Below are 13,015 nucleotides of genomic sequence, written 5' to 3'. Positions count from 1 at the left end.
TAGTACACATTTTGGTGAAAATTCTATTCAACCAGTAATAAATTATGGGATTTATCTTTGTTAGTTACATCACTAAAGCAGTCGGGTTGAAATTTTGATGATATTGATGTGATATTTAAATAAAAGGCTATATACATAGTATAACGTATCTCTTTATTATTTTCTTATGTAATGGTAGTTAAAATTGTAAAATGTGAAGGTGAGAACTATAAAGAAAGGCATTGGTATTCCTTTGGGAAATGGCATATGTATTAAACTCTTGTTAACAGTTTTTTAGGAATAATCAAATGAGTATGATATTAAAAATAAATTTCATTAATTTTACTAGATATCCTGTCAAACTTTTTAATGTAGTTAATGAAATAGTGCACTTTGCTAAAACGTGGATTAGGCTAGCAGCTAGTCTATAATGTTATTTTTCCTTAAAAGCTAGTAAAAGGCTTTAAACAATTCATAAGATAAATATGATCAACTGTAAATGGAATAAATATGTTGTGATATGATTAAATACAAAATACTTTCAAACTACCTTTCTGAATGATGAAATATGAATATAATGCTTGCTGTGTGAAAGGCACTGTCCAGGTGCTTACATATGTTAACATGCATTTACTTCTACTCCACAAGGTAGATTGTCTTGTTAACTCCGTTTTTAAAGATAAGGAAAGTGAGGCACAGAGGTCAAGTTACTTGCCTATGAGACACAGTAAGTGCCTGAGCCTGTATTTGAATGTTTAGAAAAGAGCACATTAAAAATTTGGTTGTCCTGGAAACATTCCCAGTACATCTAGTAGCATCACTAACCTATTACTGTTTGTTGGGTAATGTTTATCTTTCCTAGTGTTGAGATCATCCATAACAAGTCTCTTACCTTTAAATTGTGGAAGGGAACAAAATTCCTTTTTAGTGGGTTTCTTTGCTTTATTCTCATGGGACTCTCCCATAAGAGCAATGCATTCTCTGAACATCAGCATGGAAAAAATAAAATCACCCTAGCCTCCTTACTACAGTACTGCAGTATGTCTGAGTTCAGAATAGCCCCAACAGTGGCTGAGGTTACATACCTTATAGCACACACATGTAGAGACACACACACACACACAGATACAGAAAGGAAAGTCTTTGGCAGGTTTATGATGCCTTAAAGCTTCCCAATATCAATATTTCAAATTGTCCCTTTGTTTGTTGCTCCAGGAGGTTTTTACACGCTGAGGCAATGCATCATAGTAAGATGGCTGAGAGGTATGCCTTTGTTTTGTTTCTGGACCTCAGGTGCATAGACTTGGTTTAATCATAATTCTTGTGTCACTCATCATTGGTCCATGCATGGCTCTCTCTTATTCTTTTAGTCACTTAGTTATTTTCAATGATGTTAATAAGCAGCCATGAACTTACTGAATAAAAGCTCGAACCTTGACAATAACTTACGTTACTCATATCGTATCCTCTCCGCCCATGACCTGTCCCCCTTGCCTTCCTCCATTGGAGGTAACCATCATCCCTGTTTTCTTTTGTATATACTTTTTGTTGCCATCTAAGTGTACTCATAAAACGTTATATTTTACAATTTTAGTTGCTTTTAATTTTATGAAAGTGTCATGCTGTTTGTAATCTTTTGGGAATGACTTTTTAAAAAAATTTAATATTATATTGCTAAGATTCGACAATATTGTTGCATATGCCTTTATTTTATAACATGAGAGAAAACTGTGAAAGAGGATGTGTGAAAGAACTTTCTGAACATGCAGGCCCTTCTCAAAGATCAGTTTTAGGAGAGCGGACACATGGATATGGAACTTTTAGAACAATTTCAGGTATACTCCATCAGAAAATCTTCTTCTATCCCTAGAGGTAAACATATCCAGGTTGAAGACTAGGTTGGGGCTGCTTAAGGGAATTTATATAGATATTCTGGGCAAGTTTATTAACCTTTCCAAGCCTCAATTTTCTTATCTTTAAAATAGATATCATAGTAACTTCCCATTGGATTTTTTTATTAGGGTAAGAAGAAAATATTTATAAATCAAATATTTATGTCTTTCTTAAGCAAGAGTTATTCTTCAGTGTTGTGAATTCTGTGAAATTACACAAAAAATTGTTTCAGAATTGTGGATAACTTTGATAGTTGCTAGTTATTCAAAACTCTCAATGATAAGTATCAGTGATAAGCCTGGATTACAATCTGTTTTTGAAACTCCTCTTTAGCATCAGTTTAATTCTAGAGCATTTGATTATAGAAGCAAATAAGAGGATATCAAAAAGTAAAAAGCTCGTACTAGAAAGTTTTTCACAAACGCTATGTCCTAGCCTCTGCTACTTACTAATTCTGTGTCTGTTTTCTGCAAGTGGCATATTTTTCACCTTTTTTTCATGTCCTATTCAGTGTATAACGTACAGTGTGAGAATTGGCTTTAAAAGATTGCACCAAAGATAATAGTAACCTACTTTTATGAACATTTACTCTTCATTCATAGTTTTAATGTTATTATTCATTGATTATACAGAAGCCACAGAAAAACAGTTTGTCTGTATAGGTGAAACCTGTACATACACGTGGATGATTTGTGTTGGAGTTTATAAGACCTGTGTGTGAAATCTTCAAGAAAACTTGCAGGGGAGTCGGGGTGGCAGCTTTGGTGCTGTATATTAGCATTTCGCTATATATTTGCTGTATATTAGCAAACGCTAAGTATTAGCATTTTGTTGTTGTTGTTAAGAGATGCTGTTGACAAACAATTTAATACTTTTTTCCCCCAGCCTTCCATTATGGCAAGATTGTCATGAATTATGGAGTAAAAAGCGAAGACGACAGAAGCAGATGGGCATGACCGATGACGTCTCCACAGTTAAAGCCCCCAGAAAGGACTTGTCCCTGGGCATGGACGACAGCAGAGCCAGCACGCCTCAGAGCGTGCTGCCGGCCTCACAGCTGAAGGCTCAGGGCAACTCGAGTGCGGCACCTGGTCAGTAACACTTCGTGGGCTGGTTTGTGGTTGCCATTAACGACATTGCTGTAGTGTTAAAGCTCTTGTGGATGAAAGATGAGCACTGAATTTGACATTTCCTTATTTGGTTGTGCTAGTACAGATGTTTCACTGCTATAGCAGCATAATATTAAGCACTCTCAAGGTAAGATTAATTTATAAACTATCAAATTACATATGATTAGTGATTGGTCAGATTTCTCTACTTTTTCCCTTGGTGCAAGAGTCAGTAGATCTTTTACTAACACTCTTTTTTGAGGCTCTGCATTCAGTGTCTGTGGATGCTCCTGAGGAGGACGAAAGATACAAGAAAACAGCCAGAAATCATACTAAAAGCTCTTTCATACCTTTTATAATGTCCTCAGATCACTTTTAAAATATTTCCCACTCTATTACAGAATCTCAAAGACTGAAATCTGACATTATGTCCAAAATGATTTGAAGTATGATAAAGAAGGGTATTTTGAGGAAACTTAAATTTTTCCTCTGATTCAATCTGTTACAAGAGTAAGCTTTTTTATGAGAAACCAATCTCTTCAGTGTTATTAGAAGTGTTTTCAATTAAAAAAAAAAATAGAATCCACTCCCTCATTTTGCCTGAAGAATCCAGAAAACTTTCACTTTTTTTATGAAGACAGATATGATAAGAAATAAATGCATGTGTGTGTGGTGTTTTATTAAACATGAAAAATAGCCCTAAACTTATTAAGAGATGAGTAAATATTGACTGATGAGTTAGTTGATTAAAACAGATCTGTGGATCAGATTGAACTTTTGGTGGTTAAGTATAATATAGAGTAGACTAGCTGAGAAAGCTTGAGGAAGATTACCTTTAATACTTTCTCTTATAATCTATAAGCTGAGACTTGACTGACCTTGGTCAGACTACATAAAGTGTTAATGTTACTTTAAAAATGAAAATTAATTACTTGTATTCTTTAGAGTTTCTTGAAATAGTGAATTCCCCTTGTAAATGAAAATACTTGATATTCGTAGCTTAGGAGAAAACACTTTTGTTGTACAAAGTGAGGGCTATCTATATCAAGTTCAATATCATTTCTCTTCATGTTTGAAATAGTAAAACTTGGAGAAAGACAAAAGAGAAGCAACAGAAGTTTTCTTGGTTTGTGTTTGTGTCACTTGTTTTATATACCATCTACTAGTGAAAAAAGCTTTGAGATGATTATAAGTAATTTGGATGGTGTCACTTGTCCCAGGTAACAGTTCTCATATTCCTTAAGAAAAATACCAGGTCTTTATTTCTACTTCTCTTCATGGAACTGATGTCCTTATTCCACTGGCAAGCCTAGTGGAACAGAAGATAGTTATTGCACTCTATTTTAGCTGATTAAAAATGAAATCTGGGCTCATTTTATATTATTTCTTAGCTCTACATGTTTATAACTCTGTTAATGGTAGTTTCATTTTTTTCTTCTTTCTTCTCTATTCAAACTGTCACTGTTATTCTAGTTTTTTGAAATAGGAATGAATCTTCTTAGCTCCATTTTTTTTACATCATCAGTAAGGGTCATGAACTAAAAATGTCCCTTCTGTAGATGAGACACCATAATTAAAGTGTACTCTGAGCCCACATTGAGACTGCATCTGCTAATAGAGAAATGAAAGGGAAAATGAGGAAAACTGGCTCTTACGGGGTAGCAAATAAGCACAATTCCTTACTAATACCTGCAGATCATAAGAACTCTCAAGAATTTGTTTTCAATTAATCTAAAAAAATACTAAGAAATAATGAATATCTAAAATATGTAAATAGAATACATTAAAAATAGAATTAATCATCACTTTTTCATCTTAGAATTCTATTAGTCTGTCATCTGTGGTTATAGAAATTGCTTATCAGTATCTGTATTATCACTTAATGTGTGTAGTATTACATACAGGGCCTTTGTGTTACGTATGACTCAGGTAAGTTTGCTGCATAAGAACCTATATAAACCATCACAAGTCTAAATAGAAAATTAGAAAAAGAAAGACAACCTGTTTTATAGGTGATGAGTTAATGCCATGTTATATGTAAATGGCCTTCCCTGATGTCTCAGGGGGTAAAGAATCTGCCTGCAGTGCAGGAGACGCAGGAGATACGGGTTTGATCCCTAGGTAGGGAAGATCCCCTGGAGTCAGAAGTGGCAACTCACTCCAGTGTTCTTGCCTGAAAAATCTTATGGACAGAGGAAACCAGTGGGCAACAGTCCAAAGGGTTGCAAAAACTTGGACACGACCGAGTGACTAAGCACACACATATATATGTACATGACACTCATGCTTCTGTAGAAGTTCCTAATTTACCCAGAGGGCTTAACTTTAAATAAAAGCAATTTGAATAAAAGACATATCAGTCAGTCTGTAAAATCCAGTTTGAATTTACTGCAAAGATAAGGTTAGGTTCTTAAAAAAGAAACATTATTTTAGACAAGCAGTATAGAAAATGGTTAAAAGTTCAGACTCTGGAATCAGAATATTTGGGTTCAAATCTCATTTCTGCCACTTAAGGAGTTTGTGACCTTAAGCAAGTTATTTAGTCTCTCTGGATGCCAGTTTCTTCTTCAGTTTTTTGTTTGTTTTTTTTTTTTAAAAGTGGGGCCAGTAATTAAGCATGCCTTATACGGTTGTTGTGAGGAATAAAGGATATGCTCAGAGAGTAACCTGAAATTGTAGCTGTCATCATCACCAGTGCCCATTCACAGGTGCGATTTCCTGGTCATGTCTATAGTATGGGCTTGTAATGCTGGTCTTGATTTTCCGTTTGAAGTATTTACCCGTAAAGATAATTTATTCAAAATGGGCTGCAGTTCTTTTTCTTTTTTTGTTTTAACTTATGTGCACTTAACATCTTAAATGTACATGAAATTGAACTAGAATAAGATTCCCTTTTCACAGTATTTCTTAAACACTGTCCCACACATGTACATTTTAATATGGTAATACAGAGGCATTTTGTGGGGAGGGGGAGCTATGAATTATGGCAACTCTAACCAATACAAATTTTGTCTTTAGTAAAAACAGGCCCTGGACAGCAGTTAAACCACAGTGAATTGGCAATTCTGCTAAACCTACTACAGTCTAAAACAAGTGTTAATATGGCTGATTTTGTCCAAGTGTTGAACATTAAGGTAAACTCTGAGACTCAGCAGCAGCTAAATAAAATAAACCTTCCTGCTGGAATTTTGGCAACAGGTGAAAAACAGACAGATCCATCAACACCACAACAGGAGTCTTCGAAACCATTGGGAGGAATTCAGCCTTCTTCTCAGAACATGCAGCCCAAAGTGGAGCCTGATGCGGCCCAGGCGGCTGTGCAGAGCGCATTTGCGGTTCTGTTGACTCAGTTAATAAAGGCTCAGCATTCAAAGCAGAAAGACGTGCTGCTGGAAGAGAGGGAAAATGGGTCGGGACATGAAGCACCATTACAGCTCCGGCCGCCTCCAGAACCTAGCACGCCGGCGTCGGGTGAGTGTGCGGACAGCAGACCATGGACCTGCTGCTCTCAGTCTCTTTTCTTGCTGTTGATGATTATCTGTAATGTGTATTGTTTAGCTTTGCTAGCTGATGTCCTGAAAATACTCAGGTTACTGGTTATAGGTTGATTTCTTAGTCTGTATACTGCTAGGAATTGATTCTTTGTCTGTGGGTAGTAGAACTCACTCTTGTAATCTATGCTAAAAAAGTAATCTTTTACTCCAGTTATAACTGGATGATTGACCAAAGCAGAAACTTTACATATATAGTAGCTTTTGTTCAAGTCATAGATAGGTACATTTGAGATGACTTTTAAAAGTCAAATACAATACAATTTTTCTGTCACCATAAACTCAAATGGTAGCAGGCAATGTTAGTACTTACATATACCTTTTAATTTTTCATTTGACTTTGGGTGGTTTTTGTTTGAGTTTTTGGTTGGTTGGTTGTTTTTTTTGCCAGAGATGGAACTTCTTATGCCATTTAGGAAACATTGAGTATTTTGAAAATTTTGTTTTCCATGGTAACTTTCAACTCTCTTTTTCGCTTTGTTTCACTTAGGGCAAGATGACCTGATCCAGCACCAAGATATGAGGCTATTGGAGCTCACACCAGAACCGGACCGGCCTCGTATTCTGCCTCCCGATCAGCGACCTCCTGAACCTCCGGAACCACCGCCAGTCACTGAAGAAGATCTAGATTACCGGACAGAAAACCAGCACGTACCCACTGCTAGTTCTTCGTTAACTGACCCTCATGCCGGAGTAAAAGCAGCCCTGTTACAGCTCCTTGCTCAGCATCAGCCCCAGGATGACCCCAAAAGAGAAAGTGGTATTGATTACCAAGCAGGAGATACTTATGTACCTTCTTCAGACTACAAGGACAGTTTTGGATCCTCTTCTTTCTCTTCTGCTCCTTATGTTAGCAATGATGGTCTTGGAAGCGCCTCTGCTCCACCACTGGAACGACGTAGCTTCATGGGAAACTCAGATATTCAGTCCTTGGATAACTACAGTACTACTTCATCTCATTCTAGTGGTCCACCTCAGCCTTCTGCCTTTTCCGAGTCATTTCCCAGTTCGGTAGCTGGATACGGAGACATTTACCTCAATACAGGTCCCATGTTGTTTAGTGGAGACAAGGACCATAGATTTGAATATAGCCATGGCCCCATTGCAGTGCTGGCAAACAGCAGTGACCCTTCCACAGGGCCAGAGAGTACTCACCCTTTGCCAGCAAAGATGCACAACTATAACTATGGTGGTAGCTTACAGGAAAACCCAGGCGGCCATGGCCTCATGCACGGACAGACCTGGACTTCTGCGCAGGGACCTGGCTATTCACAAGGGTACAGGGGACACATTAGCACATCAGCTGGCAGAGGTCGAGGCAGAGGGTTACCATACTGAGTATCTGTTTTTCCTCAGGCACATCATTTTTATCTGGAAAGACTTTTCTAGCTGCAATTTAAAGCAGCAATCCAAGAGACTTGAATAATATTAATTCAACAACAGCTTTATTTTTATGTGGAAAAGGGTCTTGCATACAATAGTTTAAAAAAAAAAAGACAAAAAAAAAAAAACACCTTTGCTTAAATTCATGCTGTTCTAAAACCTAGATCTATTGATTGTACATCTTCACAAATTCTAGTTAACGATTTTATTTTGTATTCTTGCAGTTTTAAGTGGATGCTAATCTTAGGGACATAAAAAGTCTTTTATGGCCCTCTTGCAGATCTTCTGAACTATGCACATTTGTGCTTTTTTGTAAGTTTGGACCAACTTTTATGTAACAACCACCCAGTCCCTCCCCACTCCAGTTTTACAACAATCGGAAAGGGCACTGATTTATTTGGTATTTTTCTTTTTACAAAGCTACCTTTAGTCAAAGGTCACTGTCAGTCTTTGCACCTGCTTTCAGTGTTATTGTGAAAGGTGTACTTTGTGCTCATTTCAGAAAATAAAACACAACCTTTCTCTTGATGCAACAGTTTTATATAAAAAAAAATGGTCAACGTTATTTTTGTTTTATTTTGCAGATTATCATAGCCTAGCAAAATGCATTCAAATGAAATAGTGGGTTTTATATGAAAAATATGGGTGGGGTGGGGAGGGTAAGTAAGTGCCTTAACAGGTAAGCTTAAGGTCTGAAAAAGTAGTTAACCTTTACACCCATCTGTCTTCTAAAGGGAATCAATGTATTGTACTGAAGAGGCAGAGAGAGAGCTCTCGTGTCCAGGGGCTGCCTGTTCAGTTCCTGTTAGGTCCATTCCCTCTACCTGTCACACTTTCTCCTTTTCTTTGGGCTGTGTTACCTTCCAACACCACCTTCTCTTGACAGGGGAGTGAGAGCAGAGAATAAAAGTCCAGCTCCCATCAGCACCTTCTGTTACTTCTGAGGAAAAGTTCTAAAGAGTTCTGTCATTTCAGTGGTGGAAAGTAATAGCTAAAGGAACATTTTAGAGTATTGTTTTCTTTCAGGCTGCCACATTGTCCCTATTTCCTTTTGTCATGGGTAATTGGAGGGCAGTAGCAAAGAAACAAGGCTTAATAACAATTTGCGTAATTCAGTTAAAGTTCATGGGGGGAGGGGGGGCAAACACCGCTGTTTAAATTATATAATTGCCATTTAACACAGTTAACTCCGTTCACTTTACTGGTTAACTAGAAACATTGCCTAGATTGAATTTATTGAAGTAAAAAGAAAAAGTAGTGCAAAAACCCCTCTTATTCTCTCTCTCACTTTCTGTAAGGTTTATACAACGTCTGCCACACCTAGAGGAACTATTTTAGTTCACTTTAGAATGATGGGCTAACCCTTATTTAAACTGTAATGGTGTCAAGTCTCTTTGTGCACACTCAAACACATGTACCATTATAGTACCGTTATAGTAATCCTAGAAAGGAACCAAAGGTGAATAACCAGTGTTTTCATTAGTACTAAATGCCAATTAACCATTTTGTTTAAATCGTTCTCCTGGTAACTTATTTTTTGATTGAAATCTTAAATTGGAACAACTGTTATTGAATGAATATTGCTCCAGTTCCAAAGTCAGTCTTTTAATCTTGTGCCCTCTATCTGACTTGTGAACGTTCATTTCAAAACAGTATATGGAAAGCATTATAGTTTGGTGACAATAGGATTATCTTAAAGTGAATATTCAATTTACCATTTTACTGCTATAAAATGAGTTGATGTCAGTTGACCATTTTATCTTTTGATGGAATTTTTTTGTTGTTGAGAAGTGAATGAAAGAAAATTATTATGCTTTTATTTGAATATTGAATACTAACAACTTATACTAAAACTACATTGCAGGAAGTGAAGAAATATTTTGAAATTTAGCAAAATAGCTACAGTATTCAAGTATATGGAATTTTAATATGGTGAGTCTTAGAGCTTTAGACTTTCCTATAAGTGACAGTATCTAAGTTATTCTTAATAGTCACACTTGATAATTCTGCTGATCATAGCAGCTAACCTAAAATTGAAGATATTTATGTGACATGAATAGCCTGTGTTTTAAAAATTAAATATTTTATATAAAATTGAATTGTGTTTGGATAGTTTTTCCTAACATTTCAGTTATATATTTATATTGGGAGAGTGGCTGGGAGGACAAGGAAATTGTTGCTTGAGGTCGAAAATTTGAACTACAGCTCCTGATACTACCCTAAGACAGCATTGATTGTAAGATACACTAGTTAGGAAAAATGTTGCCAGTTAAACACAACTCAAGGCTAAGACAGTTCCCAAGTTCGGAGATGTTGTTATATGGAAGAAGGCTGCTTAAAATTGATGAAATATGGTAAAAATCTTAATGCCTTCTTCCGTATCATCTAATACTTCAGTAAATTTGGATTAATGAAAAGAGCAGGGCTATGAAATCAATAATTCTGTATGCTATAACTGCAGTAATCAGTATTCTTGAGTGAAATTGAAGGAGCATAAAATATTTTTTGGGAAGAAACAGGTAAGTCAGATTGCAAATGAGATGAAAATACAAAAAATTGACCTATTAAAAGAAGAAAAAATTTATTATTTCCCATGTGAAATTCCCTTATGTATTTCTTGATACAGCAGCTTTTTTTGCATGTAACTCAGTATGTTTCCCAAGTCTTCAGTCCATTATTTTTTGGAGAGTCCCAGTCATCCATGAAATTTTAAAAGACTCATGTTAAGGGTTTATTGATTAATAGTTTGTGGAATGTGAATTAGGATAGGGCTTTAGCTATGATTCAGAGCTTAACTCTATGTAAATATTCAGTGCCTACCAAGTGCCAGGTACTATTCTAGTACTTGGGGTACATCAGTCAACATGAAAGGCTTTAAGTAATACTTCCAGTGGACTGATAGTGAGCAGGAATATTTAAAAAGCGAAGTAGTATTTGCAGCTCTTCAGCTGTATCTAAATTACACATACTTGAAAGTAAGAAAAATGTGTCTATGTAAAAATTTGAAGTCAAATTTGAATAGAGACAAAGTTCTGGAAAAATAGAACAATTGGAAATTCAGTGATGAAAGCAAAATTTAAATTGGATCTGACTAGTTTGCAGCTCAACTGGTAAGAAATATCAAGATTTCTTAAGAAAAACAGAAGATAAATGGCCTAAATGCTTCCAAACTAATCTTTCTGGTATTTCTGAGTTAAGGTTTTTTTGTATTTGGTATGAACTTAATCCAATTTTAGATGATTTTTCTCCCTAGGCTCCCTTACCTGGCCCCTGCCTTTCTTTTTAGGTAAAGCTGAAATACGAGATTTGAATAAAGATTCAGTGATTCCCTTGGTTAATGATTTTGATATTTTAAAGTCTGAATAGGATGTCCCCAAAGCTAAAATCTGGTCCATCTCTTTACAGCTAAGAAAAATGAGATTTAGATGGATTACCAGGGTTGTTCTTAGCTATATCTAAATTCTGTAGTAAATGCTTCTAAATGAGAAAATTAACTGTTAAAATACTTTTGTTAAAATAATTACATTTAAAATACCAAACAACTAGTTTTAACAGATGACTTTTAAAAGTCAACTTAAAAAAAGGCCTCAGAAAAAATAGGCAAATAAAATTTTCGAAAACTTAGGAGCCTATAGAGACAGTTTTTTTTCACATATGGATAGTCTTTAGAAGGGAAGTTCCTCCTTTTCTTTTTTAAGACAATAGTTACCTAACAATTAGATAGTAATACTGAATCTTTAAACTTATTTTCTGTTTGTAGGAGGAAGATCGGTATCAGCAGGCCTGCAAACATTGCTTTTAAATTCTTTCATGTTTGTAATTCTTAAAACTGTTTTTAGTGTAATTAAAAATAAGAGCTATTAAGAGAAAAGCTGTCGGGGATCCAGTTGAAGGTGGGGAAAACAAAATTTTGATCTTATTGGAAAGAACTTGCTCTTTGAATTATGTAGAAGAACATTTTGTGGGTCTTATTCCTTTCACCATATCAAATGTCCCATTAAAAAAGAATTTTCTAATTGAAAATGCCACATTGAAAATGAGGCTCTGTAGTGAATCACTTTATATTTTTTTCACAGTTAAGTTAATTTGTTGTCAAGGTGTGGTTTTTTTTGCAAGAATTTTTAGTAAAGTCTCGTAACTCCTAAATCAAATGTGTTTATTATAAGCCATTTGTTTAACAAAAGAAAAAAGACTGTATTTGATAGTCTGTAAATAAACTGCCCTAAAAATCCAGGCTATTTTTATCCTTGTTTTCTTCTTGCCTTATACACAGAGTAGACTCAGAAATAAGCTCATCTGGTGTGAGGAATATACCACTTGTTACAACCGTTGTGTCATGTTTTACAGGCCGTACTTTAAACCTGGAACCCTTATTTTTTTTCCTTCTTATATATTTACATATTCAAAAATGTAGGAACACATACAGAGATGACCACTATTAATATTTTACCTTTGATGGATATCTTTTAAAACAATGGGATTATACTTCCCATAGCTTTGTAACTAGTTTTCATTGAATATTTTGTGAAAATTCATCTTTGTCAGTAATTCAAGTCTGCTCTCTTTTTAGTGATTATAAATTACTACTTTATAGAATAACCATAACTTAACAATTCCTCATTGCTAGACACAAAATATTTCTAACTTTTCTGTTACAAATAACAGTGTGAGGGAAATGTACCTAAGTAGAAGCATACAGATGTACGTAATTTCCTTCGAGTTGCTGGTGTGAATTGTACACATCTAAACTTTTGCTATGTCCACATTGCCCTCAGGAAAGGTTTGCAAGTTTTACATTCCTATTACTTTCCTTTTTCATTTAGCTATGCTGGGTATTTAAAATTTTTGAATCATTGCCAGTTTGACAGGTGAGAAGTCATTTTCATTTGTATTTCTTTGATTACTAGTGAAATTCAAATTCATGCTAGCCAGGTGTCTTTTATTAACTATTCATATGTTTAGTTATTAGGCATTTCTCCCGGTAGCTTGGAAGAACTTTTTATGTAAAGAGGGTTGCCCTTTGTAAACTGTAACCTTAAAAATACTGTGTGATGTATTTTGATAAAGAAAAATTTATTATATGTAGTCAAGTCTATTCAT

The 13,015-nt window shown here is 35.3% G+C and overlaps 1 protein-coding gene across 2 annotated transcripts in view; it reads left to right on the top strand.

The window, feature by feature from the left end:
* The window catches only part of CDK13 (cyclin dependent kinase 13), a 123,323-nt gene extending 113,309 nt beyond the window's left edge, over positions 1–10,014 (top strand). Inside the window, exons 12-14 of one of the 2 annotated variants that reach the window (XM_043871988.1) lie at positions 2,758–2,963; positions 6,180–6,452; positions 7,023–10,014. In XM_043871988.1, the coding sequence (XP_043727923.1) occupies positions 2,758–2,963; positions 6,180–6,452; positions 7,023–7,870 (1,327 nt within the window). In that variant the 3' untranslated portion in view covers positions 7,871–10,014. Of the gene's footprint in view, positions 1–2,757; positions 2,964–5,999; positions 6,453–7,022 lie in introns of both variants that reach the window. The other variant, XM_043871987.1, reaches the window with a different exon arrangement.
* Positions 10,015–13,015: the final 3,001 nt, after the last annotated feature.

The sequence above is a fragment of the Cervus elaphus genome, chromosome 18 (assembly GCF_910594005.1).
Source record: "Cervus elaphus chromosome 18, mCerEla1.1, whole genome shotgun sequence".
Taxonomy (NCBI): Eukaryota; Metazoa; Chordata; class Mammalia; order Artiodactyla; family Cervidae; genus Cervus; species Cervus elaphus.
The sequence above is the reverse complement of the archived record's forward strand: the minus strand, read 5'-3'. Positions and strand labels throughout refer to the sequence as shown.